The sequence below is a fragment of the Cucurbita moschata genome, unplaced genomic scaffold (genome assembly GCF_002738365.1).
Source record: "Cucurbita moschata cultivar Rifu unplaced genomic scaffold, Cmos_1.0 Cmo_Scf00018, whole genome shotgun sequence".
NCBI lineage: Eukaryota > Viridiplantae > Streptophyta > Magnoliopsida > Cucurbitales > Cucurbitaceae > Cucurbita > Cucurbita moschata.
Window position 1 is genome coordinate 669011 of NW_019268534.1, and position 23551 is coordinate 692561.

Here is a 23551-nt window from a genome sequence, read left to right on the forward strand (position 1 = left end):
TCTTTTTTTTTTTTTTTTTTTTTTTGGGTAAAAAATATGAGTGGACAAAAGGGGAGAATAGAGTGTGAGAAACCCTAGAAGGAATAAGAGAGTGACAAATGAGAAAGAAAAGGAGAAGGTGAATTGACTCTCACACTAAAGACAAATAACAATAATCAATATGTTCTTGAAAAATTATTCATATCACAAAACCCAATGCCAATTCCAACCTATCTCAAAACGACTCCTTTCGTTTTCGTTCTCTTTTAAATATATTCTTTTTCTTCCGCTTTAGGAATTCTTTACTTTCACGACAAAATTGCTGCTCTGATTCGACAAAAGTATCCAATAAAACGAGGTAGAAACGAAAGGCCAAAGATGAATGCTTATGAGCTTGAATCTGTGTAAAGACCCATGCTCAGAATTTGAAATTCGGATCTGGCACCTGATGGCCCCGGTATTCTCGTGCATGCCCTTTGACATGATCAAATTACTTACTCATTCTATTCTACAAGTCCTTCCAATATGCTTCATCCTCACTCATATGCATTTTAAGAAAATTCTCAATAGGTCACCCAACATAGTTTCCATGATTGAGCCACTGAAAAGGAAGGCACACATTGTTGATATAGTACCGACTTTCAATTTTTTTAAGCCTTTCTTTGCTCTCATATTCTCAGGATTCCTCTCATTCGAATATAGTCTTCTTTATTCGGGCGTCGCATTCTTATTATTAATTCTTTGACGTGTAATCTATTCTTTTGAAAAAAAAAAATCTTATGAATTTAAAATATTGTGTATAAATTTAAAATCTAAAAAAAAAAATAGTTTTTGTAAATTTGAGCCCATGATGGCTATGTGAAAGTTTTTTTGAGATTAAAAAGTCTTATAAGTGCATCATGATTATGTGAAAATATTGAATCGAAAAATGTGAAGTGTAGTGTAATGATTACAAAGCAAGAAAGACAGGAAAAAGTTAAAAATACAAGTTGGGCCCACCTTCAAACAAATATGGGTTTGATTTCCGCTATCGGGAGTTAACCAATTAAGTTATGTTCTAATTAACCGTCTTTATAAATTTGATTTGTGATATGCATCCGTCATTTGATGATTCCGACAATTTCTTATATCATTTCTGACATGACCGAGACATAAATTATCTTAGAATGTTTTGTCTTCACTCACGTTTTTCCTATAAGAATTCTTAAGATGTCACTCAGCATGTAATTGTCTCAAAATCTAAACTATACTTTCATATCTCCAAAATCTATATGATTCGAAAATAGTCTCGGTTCATTCATGTACTTCTCTCTTATCCAGACATAACATACAAAAACGTATGTTCGAGACAAGACATAACTTAGTTCGTCGTAGAAACTCGTCGTCAAGATACGTAAATACATTAAGTTCCAAAAAACACGTTTTGGATCGGATTTAAAATCCCGAAAAAGCGTTCCACAAATTTCCAAAAAGTTTGTTTGAGTGCATTATGGTTATGTGAAAGTTTTATAAGATGAAAAACAAAGTCAGCTATGGGCATCATGATTGTGTGAAAATTTTCAAATGATTAAAGTGAAACATAATGATGGCAAACCAAGAAAGCCATCAAAAATTGAGCATCAAAGTCAATACATACCTTTTCCCCAAAACTATAATTTCTTATATCCCTAATTATCATTTTAACCTTAATCTTTTAATTTTAAAATTTTATCATTAATAACTTTAAATTATAAACATTAATACTCTCAAGCTGTGTCGCGATGACAATCGCACTTCCCAACAAGGAAGTGAGTTAAGCCAATTCGTTCTTGCGTTGCCTACAGCCAAACAACGTATGCTCGAGCCTCTGGCCTCGGTTCAAGAAAAAAATTTTAGAAAACGGGAAAGAGAGTTTTGAAAGCAATATTTGAGAGATTGAAATTGGTGTTATATGTGATGCAAGCAAAAAGACGACAACAACAGCTTACAGCATATAACTCTCTAGTAAGGAGGTAAAACAAAATTTAGATTACCATCCATTCTAGGTCGCTCTTACACTGTTCGAGATCTATTTTCTTTTTAAATAATTTAATTAAAAAATTATAGTGAAAGTATTAATATATATAATATTAAAAAGTGGGTTTTAGATAAGACATAAAGTAATTGGGTAATAGAGGAGATGGGTAATACTTACATCAATTTCAGTTCCCAAAAAAGAATTAAAAGATTCAAAAGATTTGATGAGTGGGTTCGAAGATTATATTATAAATTCACTTAATTACATAATGATTGTGTCAAAATAATGAAATCATTAATGCTTTTAATGAATAATGAAATCAATTTCAAACTTAGACAGTTCCTAGATTCTTCTACTACTCGATCATCATTTTGTTGTTTGAAAAACGTTCGTAGGAAATGAATCATACGACAAAGACACTTACAGGTGGACGTTATGTTTGTAAGTTTTTTTTAAAAAAAAAACAAATGATTTATCAAACGAAATCTAAAATGTCGGTGAGATCTCACGTTGGCTGGAAAAGGAAATAAGACACTCCTTTCTGGAAACTTATCTCTAGTAGATGCGTTTTAAAACTGTGAGACGGATGGAAATATGTAACAGACTAAAACGGACAATATTTATTAGTGGTGGGCTTGAGTTGTTACAAATGGTATTAGAGTTAGACATGAGGTGGTGTGATTGTGAGGCCGCTGAGCCCTTAAGGAGGTGGATCGTGAAATCCCACGTTAGTTGAGAGGAGAACGAAGCATTCTTTTAAAAGGGTGTGAAAACCTATTCCTAATAGACGCGTTTTAAAACTGTGAGACTAACCGTGATACTTAACGAACTAAAACGAACAATATATATTAGCAATAGGCTTAACTGTTACACGTCAATAAAATACGAAAAAGAAAAAGACAAAAGTAGTTTCATTTCTATATATATATATATTTTCACGAATTTAAAATCCAAAAAAAAGGGTTTTTATTGGATTCAAAAGTTTCTTTGAGAGCATTATGGTTATATGAAAGTTTTATAAAGATAAAAAGTGCATTATGATTGTGTGAAAAATATTGAAAATATAATGTTCTATATGTTCAACGTGTTTTTTTTCGATATGTTTTTACGAGGGTAAATCCGTCTTTTTTCTTCTATTATATATTAATATAAATCAGTGGGTCGGTTAATTTATAAGTATTGACGTACAAATATATTTCTTATCGGCTAGTTAAAAATAAATCACGTGTTGTCGTTTATGAGCTCATAATTCTTGAACGAAAACGAACTCCCAAATGCCGTAACTATTTAGCAACGACAAAATTTCACAACATTAAAAAGAAAAAAGTCGATCAAAACATAACTCGCTTTTACTATGATCGAACTTAACGAACCCAACATAGTAACCAATGGGAGAACATTGAACCAATAATTCTCCCCTCATATTAAAAACACACATCCCAAAACACAAAATTACAAATATAAGAAAGCCCAGTTCTTGCTATCTATGATTTTTCAAAATATATATCAATATCATATGAATTTGATACTCAAAACATCCCAACAGATATGTACTATGTGGGCTGTCTCTGTTTTTCTGATAACAACAATATACACTCATTCAGCTGATCATCTCTTTCTTCTTCTTCTTCTTCTTCATATCAAACAATTTGGCACAAACCAGTTTGCAAAGAAGCTCAGCCCTCTCTTCTGCAAAATATGATGAACCCATATGAACAAACGAACAATTTCAATCAAAAAACGAAGGGAAAAGATCAGAAAAAGACCTTTCTGGATTTGGCGAGGAGCTCGGGAGGGATTTTGTATAAGTCTTCGTCGACTGGCTTGGGCTTAGGCCTTGGGAATTGCAGCAGTTCATGAGGAGGGCTCTCTGTTTCCTTCATGTTCATATAGTTTGCCTTCTTTCCTTGCTTCCCCTGTTTCTCTCGTTTCCTCTGCAAATTCATTCCCGATTAATTGGAAGGATTGAAGAAGCAAGGGAAATGGGTTAAAGAAATGGGGTTGTTTTTAAGTACCCTGTGGCGAGGGACGACGATCATTGCAGGGGTGACAACGTCGTTTTCGTACAAATCGCCGGTGACGTACAAATCGGTGTCGTGGGGATATCCGGCGATTCTGGATGATTCGAAGCAGTGGGAGAAGCGGAGATGGTCATTCCATTCCCAGTTTCCGAAGCTCGGAATGTAGTTCCTCCGGCAGTAGTAGTCCTGTAGTACAAACAAACTTAAGCACTTAAAACAGAGGAAAACAGAGGAAAACAGAGGAAACAGAGGAGAACAGAGAGATTGTTGAATGGGTACCTCCATTGAAGAAGCTTTGAGGTTGTTTGAAGATTGCAGAGAAATGGGAAGAGAAGGAGAAGGAGAAGGAGAAGGAATTGTGGGTGTGGTGGAAGGAAGGAGGTGGGCTTATAAATTGGCAGAGAGAAGAACAGGGGATGGGACACAGTGACAGAGGAGAGAGTAAGGGAGACACAGAAATGGGGCCACACCTCTTTAACTTTTCTTTCTTTTCTTTGGGGGGTTTTTGTATATTCCCCCATTACCCACATCTCTTTGCAATATTACCCCTAATTTTAATCCTCCTTACAAGATATCGTTCCTTTGTTCACGTAACTCTAACGGTCCATGTCCAACACTAACAGATATCGTCCGTTTTGTCTCGTTATATATCGCTATCAGCCTCATATTTTTAAAATGTGTTTGCTAGGGAGATCTCACAATCTACCCCCTTAGGAGTCAATGTCCTCACTAACACATCACGGTGACTAGCTCTGATATCATTTGTAATAGCCCAAGCCCACCATTCATAGATATTGTCTGCTTTGGCTGGTTACTATCGTTGTCAGTCTCATTGTTATAAAATGTGTTAGAGAAGTTTCTATACACTCGTTGTCAGTCTCATTGTTATAAAACGTGTCAGCCTCTTATAAGAAATGTTTTGTTCCTCTCTCTCCCGCTAGTCCAATGAAGATATGATAAGTAGCTGATGTTGACATGTCGTCAAATTAAAACCAGATATAAATTAAATTTAGGGTTTAGGGTTTATAGCCCTAAACCCTAAACAGTCGAATTAAATTTACACACCCGGTAAAAAAGTTTAAGGTAAATAAAACAAGATATAAAAAAAAAAAATTGAGTAAATAAATAGAAAAGTCAAAATTAGGGTTTCATTTGTGACAGTGTATTTATGTCAGGGTGCGGCCCGTAACCATACCCTCCCCTGCCCTAAACCCTTAGCCCTCAGACACCTCACTTCTGAACACATTCTCGCACCTTCTACGGTCAACTCTATTCCAATTTTCATCGTAACTATATATATATATATATATATATATATATATTCTTTTAACAATATTCAATTTTGTCTTTTTCCCTCTTAAATTATATAAAAAAAATTAAGTTAAAACGATTTTTTAAAACAAAAAATAAATTAACGGAAAATCTCTAATTTTAAAATTTTTAAAATTAAATTAATAAAAATATTTAGCATTTTATCTAAAATAAAAAAAAATATAGTTGGGAAAGTTTCAATAACATTTTTAAATTTTAAAACATTATAAAAAAATACATTTACCTGTTTTTAAAAAATAATTTAATCTTTTTATGTTTTAACATTTTTTTATTCCATTCCTACCGACTCTGAAATTGGATTACAACTCAATCGTACTTTAAATATTATTACAAATATTAAAAATGTTTGATGTTGGTAACTGCTATTCAAGCGTCGGGTCACCAACCCAATTAACTAAAAATTTCGTATTAGATCAACAAAATTTCCCGAACCTCACTAGTGTACACCTTATGTGAAAAAAGAAATAGCCTTTAAAATTTTATTTAAATATAATTCATAGCCTTGGAATCTTAATGGACCAATGCTTTTTTTATTTTATTTTAATTTTTAACACAAAAAGACAACAGAATATTATTTGACAATCCAAAAGTAAATCTTACAAATACTTTTGAATATTTTTCTTAGAAATTAATTTAAAATTTTCCATTAAATCACTTTTAATTATAAATTAATGATAATTAAAATTAAAATTACTTGAACTCATGGTGGAAGAATAGTTAACCACATCTTTATATTTAATCAATACAATTATTAAACCCTTTTCCATTATTTCAACACACTTTAATTATATCTCAACTGAAAGTCCATTCATAAATAGTTGAAAGTAAACAAATAAATAAATAACCTTAAACTTTAATGTTCGAGTTAGAAATAATTGAGATCTAGAAGTATGCAAAATCTCACTTTGATGGCAGCGGACTTGCGATTGTGCGATTGTGCGGCACTCATTTCTCAGCAGCAAGTGAGTTAAGCCTATTTGTTCTTGTGTCGCCTACGGCTAAGCGACGTATGCTCGAGCCGTTGGCCTCAGTTCAAGACGAAAGCTTTAGAAAACGGGGGCAAAGAGATTTCGGAAGAGAGTTTTGAAAAGAAATTGAAATTAGTGTTATATGAAAATGTAAGCAAAAGGCAACAACAACTACTCACTGCATATAACTATTGAGCAGCGAGAAGTTGACAACTAGTCATAGCCACCTATAATACATTTTTTGGGCATTTTTGCCCAGGCAGGTGTAGACGTGATTCTGGCGAACGGTCATACACCCCCGTATTGACCCGATATGAAATGGTAAAGGTGTATCTAAGATGAAAGCATGAAAAAGGTCTGTCAATTTTTTTAAGAATTCATTAATCATCATATACTTAGAATCACTCTCATTTACAGAAAAACCCCTTATTACAGCTAGATACATACATATCGAAATTGGATCATTAACTTGTGGCCTACCTTGGATATAGGATCACCCAGCTTGACCCTAGTCAGACCATAGAGATCTTAATCATCTCGGCTTTGATGAGTTTCTAAACATATGGACCATCTAGAGTCTATGGTCAAAATCAAAACCTCGATCCTTACCTACAGGTACGGTGAGAGTCTATTCACGAGCCTTAAGTGAGCTACTTAATGGATGTTACATATGTAGTATATTTACGCTATGTCGGTGGTACTACTATTGTTGGTTGGTGACGAGAGCATTGCGGATATGGGAGACTATTAAGTCGAATTGTTCGTGAATACAGTTCGATCATGAGTTTTTACAAGATCTTTCTCTAAGTATCAGCTTGGCTAGTATTGAAAAGTCGGGTGGTTGAAGGTTCGACCGTTCTAAATAAACCCCATCTCGAGATGCTCGAGAACCTAAGTGGACCGCGATTAGGCGTTTAACTAAATGCCTTCTATCCCTCTGACATCTCTCTCTTTTGCTCCTTCCTCAGGTCAACCACTTAGAACACATGGGAATACACAAAAGCTGCCCTTAGATTGCAGGCCCTTTAAAAGCTTAGCCATGCATCTGTCTATTACTCTTCTTTTCTGCCCTAAACTTGTGTGCTTCTATTCTTCTTCATAATTGGTATTTAATTTAAATGATCTTTTATTTTTTTTCTTTTAATTTTTTTTTTATTAAAATTATATAAATTCTGAAAATAATTCTTTTTATTATATATAAAATTACATTATTATAAATAAACTATTTTAATCAACTGTGGGCTTATCATTAGCCCATGGATTACACAATTGTGGGCTTATCATTTGAAAATAAATAGGGATTTAAATATCAAACTTAAAAAATAATATATAATAATATTTTAATCGAGTCACGTTCAAATTGTTGTTCAACTAGTTATCGAGATTTTTAAGTAGTCAGAGCTTACATTTTCAATGTAATTAGCGATTAAATAATTTATCTAAAATCATAAGCATAAACGTGCAAATAATCGAGTAATATGGTTGATAATTAAAAACGTATTTGACGTAGGTGGTAATACGTTCACAGTCGATTAATCATTTGACCAATTCAATTTAATTCTAACTTGTTCGAGAAGCACTCAAAAAACTATAACCAAAATTAGGTCAACTAAACCAACCATAGACGAAGGTTGTGGCCTTTTCTTGCCAAAAGGCTTCGTGGGTCTTTGGTTAGCTCACCCAATTTTCACTTCATTTATTTTTTAAGAAAATAGAAAAAGAAAAAGTGTTAATTTTGATAATGGATTTTTCGGTATCAATTTGAACATAGCTCAGCTCGTAAAAAACGATGACATGTCAATAAAAATTAAGATATATAATATGGAATATGGAAAATTTCCCAACAACTACATTGTGCCAAAACAGTTTCTAAAACTCATCTATAAATGAACGAACACATACCAAAATTGTAACTCTCATGTGATATACAAAAACACACCCACGTAATAGAATGGCCATAACTGCTCCAAAGGTGGTCGTGATGGTGATGGTGGTGAGCTTAGCGGAGATGGCGATGGCGGTGGACGTGTGTGGTGTCAACAAGGACGGTCTCAAAGCGTGCAAGCCATGGGTGATGAAACCGTGCCCAACCGAGCTACCGCCCACCGCCTGTTGCGACGGGCTCTCGAAGGCGGACTTGGGTTGCTTTTGCAAGTATAAACACTCCATGTTGCTGTCCTCGCTTGGGATTGATCTTGATCTTGCTCTTGGTTTGCCAGCCAAGTGCAGCCTTCCCAACACTCCCTCTTGCTCTTAAGCCAATAAATAAATAAATAAATTCGACGTTATTTTAAAAAAAGAAAAAAATAGTATTTTCTATTTTTTATTGTTGGGAAATATATTTTTCCTTCATGTGCAACTATTTTAATATTTATAAATTTTATTTTAGTTTGTAAATTATAAATAAAAAATTATTTTATTTCTTAGGAAAAACTTCGACTATAAAAAAAGTAAAATAAAAAGTATTTTAAAAATCAATAATCTAAAATTATAAATATTTTCTAAAATTGCAAAAATAAAACCGTGGATGAAGCCAACATGTGATGTCTTGGGCTTATTTGTACAATTTGGGCCCAACACATGATGTTGCTTTATTTGTTATTCATATTATAATTTTCGTGTTTTTTTTTCCTTTTTATAAATAAATTAAATTAGTATTAAAAAATTACTAATTTAATTTTAAATTTTCTACCATGATAAGCTTGAATAAATTGAAAAAAATTATAACCTAATTTTAAATATTTATCTGATTTTCTTTTTATAAAATGAAGATTAAATATTATTTACAATTTTGCCCAGTTTGAAATTAAATATTTTAAATCGTAAAATAAATAAAATATGTATATCTTTAATCAAACCATACCCCGCAAGTTCTTCCACAAAAAAATAATAATAAATAAAATAAAACATAAATGTTAATTTGTTTGTTATTATCCTAAAAAGATAAGCATTTTCAACGATGCTTATCTGGCATTAGTACACATTTTCCACGCGCCGAAATGACGCGTGTTTTGTTAAATATTTGTCCTCTTTTACTGACACGTGCCAGTTGGGATCCCCGGTGGAATCCAGCTAACATATCCTTGCGCCATCCTTTTCCTTTAATTTTGGCTTCTTTTTCTTTTTCTTTTTTTTTTCTTCCAATTTTATCTCTATTTATTATTATTATTATTATTTATTTAGGGTATTTGGCATAATTTAGCTTCAATAAAATCAATTTCCTATGAAAAAAAACATAGTAATTTAACCTTGAGAAATTTTGTTATTAATTCTAAAAATAATAAAATATTTAATATACATTTTTATTATTTTAGTTAATATCTATTTATAAAATGTTTTAAATATTTCATGAATTTTAACAGTTAATTAATTAATGAAAAATGACGTGACATGTATCGGAATAATTTATATTATTTGATTGATAAGTTATTTTGAGCTTCTCAATCTACTTTTCCCTCTAAAGCTTTTTTTTTTTTAGTTTCTTTTTTACCCGATTTATGTTTGGTTCCACTGAAACAGCTAATGTAGGGTTTTTGGGGCAATGACACCGACCCAGTAAGGTGCATACAGAACCCTTGAGTTCAACAATTCGGTTCGATTATGATTTCATTGAAAAAGCATATAGTTTTCTTCTAAAAAAAATTACCTCTTGGACGAGCGTATTAGATTTTATATTTTTATTTTCCCATTCCCTCATCCCTCTTTTCCATCCATGTTTCTCCTATCCCTTCCCATTCCCTTTAATATTCACATTTTATATTTTAATCTTAATATGAACCACACATATTTTATTAGTATTGTTTTTTTTAATATTCATTATTTATCCATATATAAATTTAAAAAAAATATTTTTAAGAGAAAAATAATTTAATAATTTAAATTTTGTTATATCTATTAAAAGACTAAGTTCATAATTTTTTTTTTTATTTAGACATGAGCAATTTATACCATGATTATTGATTTTATTTAAAATTAACTAAAAATCACTTAAATAATAAAATTATTTTAAATTAATTATTGACACGGGAAATAAGGATGAATTTGTTAATTTATTTATTTTTCTAAAATATAAATGTAAATTTTTATTTGCCCATTGAACAAAAATAAAATTTATAATAAGGAAAGTTTTGAATAAAAAATGAAAAAGTCAAATATAGTACAAATTGTTTATGATTTTTATTATTTTCAAATAAAAAATAAGTTAGCGTATTTATTAAAATATATTCAAAAGATTATGCTGTACACAGTCTACTCCAATATTTTTTTTCAAAAATATCTATAATTTTTTTTTTTAAAAAAAAGCATGGTGCTGAGATATTATACTATTTTCTATAGATATAATTTTTTTAGTCAAAATCTGGATTTTTCTTTTGAGAAGTGATTTAAAATTTTATTTTAATATATATATATATACGGAAGGTGGTATGGGTCTTTCTATTTTCCAATTTTATGTTTTAAAAAATATTTTTTCATAATTCATATATTTTAATCTCAATCTAAATTAAAATAAGGAAAATATATATCAATAAAATGTGACCGAAAAAAAAATATTTAATAACACGAAAAAATGGATCAATCCAACTCATTCAATTGTACTGTTTGGATTAAGCTATAAACTTATTTGGGTAGAATTGCGTTTAAATAAATAAAAATATTATAAATTAAATTAGTTTTTGAATTTGACTTAAAATTAGATTCTAGGGATGTAACCCAATTTATTATTAATTTTAAAATAAAATACAATTTATTTTTTTATATTTAATTTCATTAATTTTTTATATTTATTCTCTCTTTTCAAAATATATATTAAAATTGAGTGACATAAAATAAATAAATATATATTTTACTGACTTAATCTTAATTTTTTTAAATAAATATAATTTACTTCTGAAAAATTAACATTTGAAAAGTTAATTTTTTTTTAATTAAAAAAAAAAACCTAAAAACCAAATATTAAAGGTAGACATATCATGTTAGTTAGATTACAAAAAAAATTGTATACAATTTGGAGTTTTATGGAATATATATTCATAATTGAAGAATTGTTGTGTTGTGGGCCCCACTCCTTCTCTCTCTCTCTCTCATCGCCAATAATTGAATTCCATCCGTTCCTCGCTTTCTCCTTCTCCGTCTTCTTCTTCTTCTTCTTCTTCTTCTTCTTCTTCCTCTCTGTGTTGCTGCTGTCATTCTTATTCTCTCTTCACTCCCTCAACTCCATTGCTGATCTCTCTCTAAAACCCTACTTCATCTCCCTCACCTTTCTCCTTCTTCCTCGATTATACACTATTCGCCATGCTTCCCTCTTCCTCCGTGCTCTTCCTCTGGTTCTCCTTCCTCTACTTCACCTCTTCAATGGCGGCTCCTTATGCTCTCAGCGACTTCACTGCTTCGAAGTCGATTTACGATGTGCTATTGGCTCATGGCCTTCCCAAGGGGCTACTTCCGAAGGGCGTCAGGGATTACCAATTCGATCAGGACACTGGCCGCTTTCTCGTGTTTTTGGATCAGGAGTGTAATGCGATGTTCGAGAATCAACTGCATTACGAGACTAATGTTTCCGGCACTTTGAGTTATGGCCAGATCGGCGCCTTGTCTGGGATTTCCGCCAAGGATCTCTTCTTGTGGTTTCCTGTTAAGGGGATTCGCGTCGATGTTCCTAGCTCCGGTGTTATTTATTTCGACGTCGGTGTTGTTTTCAAGCAATTCTCTCAGTCTCTCTTCGAAACCCCGCCTGAATGTGTCCCTAATTCTAAGGTTTTGATCTAATTTTTTAAAAAAATTTCATACTCTATTAGTTTCATTAGTTTGTGATTCTCTGCTGCTGGAAACTCGATCAATATTGGTGAAGTTGTCTGAGTTCAATTCAGTTGGATTGGGAGAAATGTCTGATTAACATGTGACTGTTTTTCCCCATCTGCAGACTCAACACAGAAAGATTGGGAATGGATTTGTTCAGCCAGTTCAAGTGAAAGTGGATTGATATTTCCATTGAAGCAATGGGAACAAAAAGAAAAAGGCTCAAAGGAATCTCTTATTGGGTGGTAGTTGTGAATCTTCATTGTATATGTCCTCAAAGCATATATATTAGCATCTGCTATATGGTTCTTTACAAAGTGTGCACTTGAACTTTCTCATCATCATCATCATCATCATTCAGAGAGGAGTCAGAGTGTGAGAATTTGTTGAGCAGCTTCTGGTTTGTGTGAGGAAGGAAGTGAGAAGGTGAAGAAGAAAATTTGGTTCAAAGATTTTTGTTTTTTTGGCTGTAGAAAGGCAGGTGGAGTTCAGGTGAAAAATCTACACATTTCTATTCAATAATCTTCAGAAATTTTGGTGTATTGTGAATATTATCATTATCATTATTACTATAATAATTATTGTTGTTATTATTACAGTGGCTACAATTATTTTGTTTTTTTTTTTGTCTTGAACCCAAATTCTCTGCAATAAACGTGTCAAGAATAGTGTTCTTCTTGTTTTATGCCTACGTCTTGTTTGTCTCTCAGTTCTTTAAGCTGACACTATTGTTTCAATTGGCACAGAACAGTGGGAATTGTCAATCTTGTCAGCATTAGCATTTTCTGTAATGCAGAAGTCTGAAGCTTGATAAGAACAGTAGATTTTGTTCTTGTTTTCTAACTTTTACTTCCTTGTTTTTGCATGAAAAGTGATATCCGAAGGCTTGTCCATGAAACTGGGATTTTACCTTAGTGTTTGAATGCTGTTGAGCCTTTTTCTTTGGTGATATTGATATACATACAGACACAGAGGACTGGATCAATTAGAGCTGTTAAAACTTGATATACAATCTTGTTGCCTGTTGGAAGATGAGATATGTTAGAGCCATTTACCATTGCCTTTTGAAAAGTTGTTCTTGGTTTTGATTTAGAGAGTTTCCCATTTGATAAGACATTAGAGAAGTTGTAAGATAGAAGTTTTTAATGCTATCAAATTGTAGAGGTGGGTTTTGTGAGATCCCACGTCGGTTGGAGAGAAGAACGGAACATTCTTTATAAGAGTATAAAAATCTCTCTCTAGCAGATACGGAGGGAAAGGCTAAAGAAGACAACATTTGCGAGCAGTGAACTAGGACCGTCACAGGTTTAGCAGCAAGGAGTGATTTTCGCCAAATAAAGGTGTGTTTCAGGGTCTTGTTTGTTCTTACATGTTTCTCAGGATAGATATACAGTGCTAGTCTACTTAGATGTGAAACTTACAAGCACTTTTTCCAGAATTTTTTGTCCAAATAATCTCTTTCGGTCTTAGATCATGACAATGCTTAGGGATGGATACCTTTTTAACCCCTGGGATTAAGAAAATTGGAAAGTGAAAAAAGTAGGGTTTGATTTAACTGATTTGATGTTATGTGTTTAATAAATACTTTTAGTTGCTTTAACCCACAAAGAGACTCAGCTGAAAAAAATGAAAAAGTAGAAATCTATCAGTTTGGTTCAGATTTTTCAAGATTGATCTCTTTGCTTTGAGTCATCGTTTCTGTTTCTAAGATTCTGCCTGTTTAGTTATATGCTGATGAACTTTATCCATTTAAGAATGATGTGATACATTGTTGACTGAATTGTTAAACAATTCCATAATGGGTTGAGTTTGGACTGGTTCAAAAGCTTTATTAAAGTTTAGAGATGGAAGGGGTAGGATAGATGGAGATCTTACTTTTAATAAAATGCATCTAAACTTCTTGACCAACAGAAAGCTTAACATGTGGCATGAATAGGAGGAGACTTCTGAAGAGATGAGGGCCTAAACACATAGAATATCTATTTTTTTTTTTTTTTTGCTTTTTTTCTTGTGGATTGTGAAGTCTCTATCAGGAATTGTGTGTTGTTCATCTTGTAAATGGGCAGAAAGCTTGACTGTTCAACCACTCCACCAAAGGTGTAGTAGTGATGAAATCTCTCTTATTTTGTGTGTGTGTATAATGTGTGATGATGTTATTGTTGACAAGATTTGGTGAACATGTTGGGTATTAGATTGGGAAATGGATAGCAGATTCATGTTAGAAGGGCAAGAGTGATGAGTATGAATTAGTTGATGGAAGAGACAAATATTAGACAAAATGATGAGGTTTGATGGAAATAATGCTGAAGGTGGGGATGTGAATATGGATGTGTCCAGGTCCAGGGTGTACTGTATGATGGGATACCAAATGCTTTGTTTGAATGTGCCATTTTCTTCTTTGGAGAGCTTAGAAACTTATTAGGATTTTGATGATTGTGGTGATGAAATGGAATGGAACTTTGCTGTCATGGGTTACACAATTTCATGTTATGTTGGGTTGGATTAGGAAGGCAAGAAATTCATTATTTATTCTTTTGGGATCGACACACAGAGAATCTGTAACAGCCCAAGCCCATCGTTAGTAGATATTGTTCTTCAAGTCCATTACTAGTAGATATTGTCTGCTCCACCTATTTCATTTCCTATACTCGCCAAATTCCTCATGAACAAGGAATTTGTAACGACCCAAGTCCATTGATTCTAGATATTGTTTGCCTAAGCCCATCCTGAACAGGGAATCTGGAACAGCCCAAACCCATCTTTAGTAGATATTGTTCGCCTAAGCCCATCCAAACTCATCGCTAGTAAATATTGTTCACCCTGGTCCATCGCTAGTAGATATTGTCTGCTCCATCTATTTCATTTCCTATGCTCGCGAAATTCTTCATGAACAGGGAATCTATAACAGCCCAAGTCTATCTCTAGTAGATATTGTTTGTCCAAGCCCATCCAAACTCATTGCTAGTAGATATTGTTCACCCAATTTCATCGTTTGTAGATATTGTTTGCTCCACCTACTTCATTCCCTATGCTCGCCAAATTCTTCATGAACAGGGAATCTATAACAGCCCAAGCAGATCGCTAGTAGATATTGTTTGTCCAAGCCCATCCAAACTCATTGCTAGTAGATATTGTTCACCCAATTCTATCGCTAGTAAATATTGTCTGCTCCACCTACTTCATTCCCTATGCTCGCGAAATTCTTCATGAACAGGGAATCTATAATAGCCCAAACCCTGTCCGCTCCACCTATTTCATTCCCTATGCTCACAAATTTCTTCATGAAGAGGGAATCTATAATAGTCCAAGCTCATCGCTAGTAGATATTGTCTGCTCCACCTATTTCATTCCCTATGCTCCTGAAATTCCTCATGAATAGGGAATCTATAACATCCCAAGTTCATCAATAGTAGATATTGTTCGCCTAAGTCCATCATTAATATATGTGGTCCACTCCATCTATTTCATTCCTTATGCTCGCGAAATTCCTCATTTATTCTTTTGGGATCAAAATAGGAAATTTGTAATAGCTCAAGCCCATTGCTAGTAAATATCTTCCCCTCCACCTATTTCACTCCCTATCCTTGCGAAATTCCTCATTTATTCCTTTGGGACCAGAACATGATCGGGAATAGCCCAAGCCCACCGCTAGTCGATATTGTCTACTTTAACCCATTACGTACCGTCATCAGTCTCACAGTTTTAAAACACGTTTGCTAGGGGGAGGTTTCCACAGTCTTATAATAAATGTTTCGTTCCCCTCCTCAATCGATGTGGGATCTCACAATCCACCCCCTTTGGGGACCCAACTTCTTCGTTGGCACACCATCTGATGTCTGGCTCTAATATCATTTGTAGCAACCCAAACCTATCACCAGTACATATTGTTCGCGTATCGTCGTCAATCTCACGGTTTTAAAATACGTCTACTAAGAAGAGGCTTCACACCCTTATAAGAAATAGAAATGTTTCGTTTTTCTCTCCAATCGATATGGGATTTCACAAAATTTCTATAAAGAATCGACAGGGTTTGGATTTCCTACCATAAATTATTTTTGTTAAGTCATTTTAAGGAAACTTTTGAAGGTATACATTTTATTTTTCAATATAAACTATACATTCGGTCATAAAACTCATTGGAAATTGATTTTTTTTTTTTTTTTTTTTTAATCTTTGAAAATGGAACCCAAAATGTCTCTCTTTTAAGTGGGGCAGGGATGTGACATGCAATTAGGCGGAGACGAGGTCATCGACCCCATTTATCTAATAGAAAGAAATCTCTTCTCATCCCTCCTCTGTTCCCGAATCTCTTCTCATCCCTCCTCTGTTCCCGATTTAAATAGAGAATCTGTGCCCCGTTTGGGATGGATTTCCACGGAACACCGATCCTACAGATAGTTGGACATCCTAACATAGCCGAATTTTCAATTTTATATCCAACCATATTTGGTCTTATTCTATAAATGGGACAGGATTCATTTGTAACAGAGTTTATATTTGGTTGTATAGGTCATTCCACCTAGATTAAACTATGATTCTATCCACATGTCAAACTTACCTTAAATAATTAACATATGGATCATATAGAAATGTAAAAATTAAAGAAATATAATCCATCTTTAGAAATGTGTCCCACTAAAATTTAATACATTTTCTTTCGAGGACATTCAGGCATGACAACTCAAGCATAATCTCGAGTACATGTAGAAAATTCGTATGAATTTATTGCGCAAATAATAATAATAATAATAATAATATAATAGAGTTTTAGAGTAAAATCCAATAATTTCACTAACTTACCAATTACAAATAGTAGTTATTAATATTTTAAGTTCAAAAAATAAAAATAAAAAATAAAAAATACTTAACAATAATATGTAGTATTTTGTTCCCACCGGAAAAGCCAAAAACTAGGTTCTAGAATTCTTGAAAAGCGTGGCAGATACCGATTGGCTGTCATCTCATCTGAGCCACAATTTAGAATTCAATTCATCACAGCCGTCCATTTTCTTGATGAACCATCTTGCAATTTCCACGTCATACTTACACTTGAATACGCCTCTCGCTCTTTCTATGACTAAATAAAAATATCTCATGGGTTGAAAATTCTTTAATGAAAAACAAACATATTTTCAATTAAATCCTTATTACCTCATTAATTTACAATTTAGTCCCTATACTTTTACAAATTACACTTTGGCACATATTTTCAATCAAATCCTCAGAATGGAAGACGGAGGAGGCTTTGAGTGAAATTTGGCTTCAACTCAGTTGAGGAAGACAACTTATGAGTTAATCCTGTCCACGGCTCAAGTATGTATCGCTTTGTTTATGAATCGAATGAACCCTGGGCCAACCCGGGCAACCTAGGTGATCTCGCATTCTATGAACAAAGAAGAGGCTGGTTACGGTCTAGGATACCCTGAGAAACTTTAGGTAACTTCATATAAATAGAAGTTATAATCTTGAGAGGAGACAAGTGCACGATGCATATTAGAACTCCTATCTCGAGCATTTGAGCATGAGTAGCAAGCATCTCTTGTAGGCAATTTGCTTTCAACTATGTTGTTAATCACGTGCGACGAGCATCCTATAGCTACTCTACTCCCAATTATATCGTCAATCGTGTGCAACAAGTATCTTGTTGGTACTTTGTTTCCAACTGTATTGTTGATCACGTGCAAGTTAAGTGGACTAGCTTTTGATCAGTAGATCTGAGATTCAAATATTCATCATCAAATACGGGCATTCAAAATACAATGAAATGAAATATAGGGACTGAGTTGCAAATAAAGGCAGGGACTAATTGGCAAATTTTGAAAGGAAAACAAAAAACTGAAATCATCAGAGCATCAGCACTTTCCTCCCAACACTTGGACGGATATTTCTCGCGCTCTGTCTTCAACTGTTACCTTTTTCTTCCCCCTCGTTATCGTCTCATACACAGAACAAACAGTCTCACCAGCGGCGAACCATTCACTTTCCGGCGACTATACTCCGGCGACTTCACTGTTTACACTCCCTTCTCCTTCTCCATGTCCGCCATAGCGCTCTGCTCTTCTCCGGTTCCCTTTCCTTCCCAATTGCCGATCAAGCCTCGGAGAAAACCAAAATTGTATTCATCCGATTGTCTCTGCCTTTCATTTTCGTGTAATTTGACAAGACTGTGGTCTTCTCACTGTTCGACGTCGAAGAATTGGAGCACGGTGCGTAATGGAGCTGTGTCCACGTTTGCTTGTTCGACGTCGTCGTTCGCCGGGAGAATCGGCTCGCGGATTCGGCAGGGGAATTCCTCGCTCTTGTCCTTTGGATTGAACTCCAATGCGGAGGCGGAAGCTACCGATGGCGATTCGTCTCAGCTTTTGTCGGCTTTGCTTCCTTTTGTGGTGGCTGCTACTGCGATTGCGGCTTTGACTCGGCCTTCTACTTTCACTTGGTAATTTGGACCTTATCGATTTAGTTATTGTAGTGTAGTGTAGTTACCAATTTTCAATTTCAGCCACTGCATTTTTTGTTTTTTAAACTAATTTTCTTTGAATTCTTTCTTTCTCCCATGCAGCCCTAAATCCTTGTTCTCTGAGAAATGATTCTTACTAATTTATTTTTATTGATCTTGAAACTTCATTATCTTTGACATTTAATATTGTTGTTACTGTTCTTCAGGTTTCTTTATAATCTGCAGTCAAATAATTTAATAACGGTTTCGTTTATCCTCAACCAGTCAACTTTCTGGTTGTTTTTTTTAATAAAAAATTTGTTTTAAATTGCGAATGTCATTATATGTATATTTTTTTATGAATTTAGTTTTGGAACTTCCAATTTGCAGAGTCCACAAGGAGCTATATGATGGCTCATAGCTTCCTTGTTATCCCTTCTCTTTTCTATGTTGCATCATATTTAGATTATTGAATCTTTTAACAAAACTATCTGTTACAATGATATGATGCGGTTTGAGGTCGTGCATGTAGTTTATACAATATATGAAATCAAATTTGAACTTGTAAAAAGTATTTTATGATGTTTTTGACTTGGCATTTTCCAGGGTTTCTAAGGATTTCTATGCCCCAGCTCTTGGTGGGATAATGCTATCTATTGGGATTAAGCTTTCTATTAATGATTTTGCTTTAGCAATTAAGAGGTTATACTTCTGAAACACCAATCCTGTCAACTGCATTTGAAAACTTGAGTGTGTTCTTGAGATTTATTTTTCTTCATTTTGTTTATCATTTGCAGGCCTCTGCCACTTTCTGTTGGGTTTATTGCTCAGTATGTGTTGAAACCAGCCCTTGGTGTTTTGATTGCTAGAGCATTTGGCATATCTCCAATGTTCTATGCAGGATTTCTTCTCACAGCCTGTGTTGGAGGGGCTCAGTTGTCAAGTTATGCCAGTTTCTTGAGTAAAGGAGATATTGCCTTGAGTGTTCTCCTTACCAGCTTCACCACCATCTCTTCCGTGCTTCTGACACCTCTATTGACTGGCATTCTGATCGGTTCGGTTGTTCCAGTTGATGCAGTTGCCATGTCAAAGTCAATATTGCAGGTAATGGTTTCAATGAATTGATTAGTAGATAAGATTCTCAGACTTCAAACAAAAATGTCCAGTACAATGGTACATTCTCCTTTTATCAATTTTTTTTTTGGTAAGAAACCAAGCTTTCATTGATAAAAATGAAAGAATGTACAAGGACGTACAAAAGAAAAACAAACCAACAAAAGGAGTCCTAAACTATAGGAAACAACTCCAATCTAAAAGAATACAACCAAGTTCTAACATCCCAAGCCCACCGCTAGTAAATATTGTCTGTTTTGGCCTGTTACATATTGCCGTTAGCCTCACGGTTTTAAAACGCATCTGTTAGAGAGAGGTTTCCACACCCTTATAAGGAATGCTTCGTTCCCCTCTCCAACCGACGTGGGATCTCACAATCTACCCCTTTGGTGGCCAGCATCCTCACTAGCATACCCCTCGGTGTCGGCTCTGATACCATTTGTAACCGCCCAAGTCAACCGCTAGCAGATATTGTCCACCTTGGCCCATTACGTATCGCCGTCAGCCTCACTTTTTTTAAAACACGTTTGTTAGTGAGAGGTTTTCACACCCTTATAAGGAATGATTTGTTTCCCTTTCTGACCGAAGTGGGATCTCACACAAGCTCATAAAGACACATTAAATAACACCACCTTCAACACCTCCCTCAAAAACCTCTCCACTCCTAAAAATCCTGCTATTTCCCTAGAGCCACATATACCCCCACAAGCTTGCAAAACAACATGCCTACCACAAAACTATCCCCTTCTACTGAAAAGTATACTCCTTCGGGAGCATGTACTAGAGTAGTATTAGACTTTTTCCTGAAAAAAAAACATTTAGTGCAGAAAGGTCTTGATATATTGGGTTTCTTATTATTTAGGCATCTGGTTGTATGAGAGAGCTTTTCTAATCTTTATAACTCTTCTTAGCGAACGAGTTAGTTAAACAGAAGTTTCTTTTATGGAGATTTTCGTGTGTTCTTTTCATGTGTCTCTGTGGAGATTATCTGATATAATCATTGATGTTTGGTTATTAATCATGGTTGCAGGTTGTTCTTGTTCCAATTTCTCTTGGACTCGTCCTTAACTCTTATGCAAAGCCGATCGTGGCCCTTCTTCAGCCTGTGATGCCGTTTGTTGCAATGATCTGTACTTCATTGTGCATCGGTAGCCCTCTTGCTATAAACAGGAGCCAAATTTTGTCAATAGATGGAGCCCGGTTGGTTTTTCCAGTTTTGGCCTTCCATACTATGGCATTCACTTTGGGATACTGGGCGTCCAAAATTCCAATCGTAAGGTAAAAGTTTCTCTGGACATAAAATCCCATTCATTTTCATGAACTTTGGGGATTCAGTTCCTTCAAACGACCGTTTTGAGGTAGAACTTCGCACAATATAATTGATTCTTCTTAAATTACTTATCACCCAAAAGCTTAATTTGATGGTTCGAACTCAATACCTCTTACTCTAATACCATATTGAATCGTCAAATCAATCCAAAAATTTAAGTTGATGGTTATGCTAAATTTAATTATTTTTAATGCTTTAACAATTCTGCTCGCATGTTATTATCCATGAAAATATGAGTATCTCTTTATCGATTAAATGGTTACAAAAGTCCAGCAGGGCAGCTAATGCTAGGAACCATCTGATCTTTTGCTTTGATCAATCGCCTTCAATCTTTTTAGGAAACTGTTAAGGCATGTGACTATAATTAGTCAAGGCTTTTCAACTCTTCATTCACATGAAAACTATCTGCTGTCATAATATTGCTTACCTTTCTGCTCAAGTGGATCTTAGATAACAATGCTGGCAATAGTTCATGAATAGATAGCATCAACCAAATCTGCAGTGTATGGCTTGTTGGGAGTAGTCTATAAAATTCATTTTCGAACTTAAAAATCAAAAGTAGAAGGGCTGTCTGAGAGAACTTTAAAAAGTAGCTATGGGATTTGGAACAAAATTTGGTGATGTGTTTGATTGAGCCTTTGATAATTGTTTATTCTCATATTAGCTACGAGGCTTTTATTATTAGTTTCCGGTGTACAGCACCTATAACCTTTACAGGCCATCCAACACCCTCCTCCTAAACCTGAAAACTCAAGTAGGAAGCTACTTTTTAAAATAGCTCCCAAGCAACAAAATTACATAAAAGTCACGTAAGTATCTGTTGGTGGCTTAAGATTCTTACATAAAAACTTCTATCTCCTTTGTCTAAACAAAGTTTCTCATTCCTATAGTGATACTGGTTTGATTTACTGTTTTAAGAGTGGTTATGTTTCACAAGTATTCATGTCATTTTGTTTGTTGTATTGGATTGGATTGAGTGTTGAGGATGGTTGGGAGGGAGTCCCACATTGGCTAATTTAGGGAATGATCATGGGTTTATAAGGAAGGAATACATCTCCATTGGTATGAAGCCTTTTGGGGGAGCCCAAAGCAAAGCCATGAGAGCTTATGCTCAAAGTGGACAATATCATATCATTCTGGAGAGCCGTTATTCCTAACATTGAAGTCACTTTGATTTCCAGCTCAAGGTGGCAGGAGGTTGGGACTTCTAGCTCCTGATTTCAGGTAGTAATAAATGACTAACATTGATATTGTTTAGAGTTCGACATTAGGGTGCACAGTTATTGTAGATGAATGAGGTTGGCTTTAATACTTAAAGGTTAATGAAAACTAGATTACATTGAATGTCAGAATTCAAACATACGATGAACATTACTTGATAGCCATTTTGTTATATATCTGATATCTGAAGCTGTGGATACAATGTGGTGGGTGTCATAGGCAAGAAGAAGAAGCTAGCAGAACAATTTCACTGTGCACAGGGATGCAAAGCTCCACTCTAGCAGGGCTTCTTGCTACTCAGTTCCTCGGGAGCACACAGGCCGTTCCGCCTGCGTGTTCGGTCGTCGCCATGGCCATCATGGGTCTTTGTTTAGCTTCTTTCTGGGGCAGTGGCTCCAAAATTAGAGACTTACCATCTCTTTTGATGAAGAAAACCAGTTCAATTGTCAGTGCTTCTTGAATCCATCTCTTAATAAACTGGTTGGGAGTCACAAAATGCAACGGCGAAAATTCCAGTTGAAGGGAAGGGAAGGGAAGGGAAAAGAGTGCTGCATCAACTAGCAGTAGCAGTTGGAAACTTGTGTGTACAGAGAGAGATTCAGGTACCCCATAGAAAATAGCAGGAAATGAATTTACTTGTATACGTTCATATGATACAGGAAATGAAATGGGGCGCACCATCAGCATGATGTAGAATAATATTTAGTATCATAATAGTTTTCGCATAAAATCAAGAAAAAAAAAAATTGTTTTTGCATCGTTTCAGTTTATTTTAAATATTAAATTAATAAAAATATTTTTAAATTTTATATTTTTTCTAAAAAAAAATACCCTTAAATTTTTAAAAGTTTCAATAATACCCTTAAACTTTAAAAAAAAAAATTTAAATACTTTTACCAATTAGTTGAGATGAAGACCATTACTACTATGTTTGAAAAATACCTATGAAATTTTAAAAATTGCATTAACACCATTTACCTTTAATAAAAAGATGTTAAAAAAAATTCTTACCGTCAATATATGAACGGAAATTATGTATCAACACCTCATCGATTATATCCAAATATTTTAATGTTACTTTTAAAACATCGTATTCAAATCCTCACTATTCCATTGCCGTGTAATATACAAATAAAAAAAAAAAAAAGAAAGAAAGAAAGGAAGAGTAGAGATAATACAAGAAAATGCAACACTAGTAGGATGTACTCTATGAATGAAGAACCCAAAAAAGATAAAAGATCGAATTCATAATAATACAAATATTTGTTGAAAAGAAGAGAAGGGGAGGGAACTGAGCTATTCACAGCTCGCGGCAGATTCTGCAGCGAGCAAAAAAAAAAAAAAAAAACCTTTCAAAAA

The 23551-nt window shown here is 34.2% G+C and overlaps 5 protein-coding genes across 6 annotated transcripts in view; 3 read left to right on the forward strand and 2 right to left on the reverse strand.

Annotated features, from left to right (window-relative positions):
- Positions 1 to 3297: 3297 nt before the first annotated feature.
- LOC111455979 lies at positions 3298 to 4416 on the reverse strand. Its single transcript, XM_023097651.1, has 4 exons — positions 4276 to 4416; positions 3991 to 4182; positions 3742 to 3909; positions 3298 to 3664 (listed from the first exon to the last, which is right to left on the reverse strand). The coding sequence occupies exons 1-4, from the start codon at positions 4279 to 4281 to the stop codon at positions 3611 to 3613; spliced, it is 420 nt and encodes a 139-aa protein (XP_022953419.1). The 5' UTR covers positions 4282 to 4416; the 3' UTR covers positions 3298 to 3610.
- A 3831-nt stretch (positions 4417 to 8247) lies between these two features.
- LOC111456291 (putative lipid-transfer protein DIR1) lies at positions 8248 to 8553 on the forward strand. The gene has a single exon (XM_023098119.1). It carries the CDS (start codon positions 8248 to 8250, stop codon positions 8551 to 8553), a length of 306 nt encoding a protein of 101 aa, XP_022953887.1.
- Positions 8554 to 11425: 2872 nt separating this feature from the next.
- On the forward strand, positions 11426 to 12685 carry LOC111456491 (uncharacterized protein At5g01610-like). Its single transcript, XM_023098371.1, has 2 exons — positions 11426 to 12050; positions 12217 to 12685. Exons 1-2 carry the CDS (start codon positions 11589 to 11591, stop codon positions 12274 to 12276), a joined length of 522 nt encoding a protein of 173 aa, XP_022954139.1. The 5' UTR covers positions 11426 to 11588; the 3' UTR covers positions 12277 to 12685.
- A 5173-nt stretch (positions 12686 to 17858) lies between these two features.
- Positions 17859 to 22891, forward strand: LOC111456499 (probable sodium/metabolite cotransporter BASS3, chloroplastic). Its single transcript, XM_023098384.1, has 5 exons — positions 17859 to 18528; positions 19135 to 19230; positions 19326 to 19632; positions 20672 to 20919; positions 22412 to 22891. Exons 1-5 carry the CDS (start codon positions 18128 to 18130, stop codon positions 22650 to 22652), a joined length of 1293 nt encoding a protein of 430 aa, XP_022954152.1. The 5' UTR covers positions 17859 to 18127; the 3' UTR covers positions 22653 to 22891.
- A 473-nt stretch (positions 22892 to 23364) lies between these two features.
- The window catches only part of LOC111455785 (fimbrin-2-like), a 6962-nt gene continuing 6775 nt past the window's right edge, over positions 23365 to 23551 (reverse strand). The window contains exon 15 of one of the 2 annotated variants that reach the window (XM_023097395.1): positions 23365 to 23538. The gene's annotated coding sequence lies outside the window, so the exon portion shown is untranslated. Of the gene's footprint in view, positions 23542 to 23551 lie in introns of both variants that reach the window. The other variant, XM_023097394.1, reaches the window with a different exon arrangement.

Coding starts and splice junctions, on each gene's coding strand:
- LOC111455979 (XM_023097651.1), bottom strand. Junction 3,910..3,990: donor TCGTCGTCCCTCGCCACAGG/GTACTTAAAAAC, acceptor ATGAATTTGCAG/AGGAAACGAGAGAAACAGGG. Junction 3,665..3,741: donor TCCTCGCCAAATCCAGAAAG/GTCTTTTTCTGA, acceptor CATATTTTGCAG/AAGAGAGGGCTGAGCTTCTT.
- LOC111456491 (XM_023098371.1), top strand. CDS start 11,589: ATGCTTCCCTCTTCCTCCGTGCTCTTCCTCTGGTTCTCCTTCCTCTAC. Junction 12,051..12,216: donor AATGTGTCCCTAATTCTAAG/GTTTTGATCTAA, acceptor CCCCATCTGCAG/ACTCAACACAGAAAGATTGG.
- LOC111456499 (XM_023098384.1), top strand. CDS start 18,128: ATGTCCGCCATAGCGCTCTGCTCTTCTCCGGTTCCCTTTCCTTCCCAA. Junction 18,529..19,134: donor CGGCCTTCTACTTTCACTTG/GTAATTTGGACC, acceptor GGCATTTTCCAG/GGTTTCTAAGGATTTCTATG. Junction 20,920..22,411: donor TCCAAAATTCCAATCGTAAG/GTAAAAGTTTCT, acceptor TGGGTGTCATAG/GCAAGAAGAAGAAGCTAGCA.
- LOC111456291 (XM_023098119.1), top strand. CDS start 8,248: ATGGCCATAACTGCTCCAAAGGTGGTCGTGATGGTGATGGTGGTGAGC.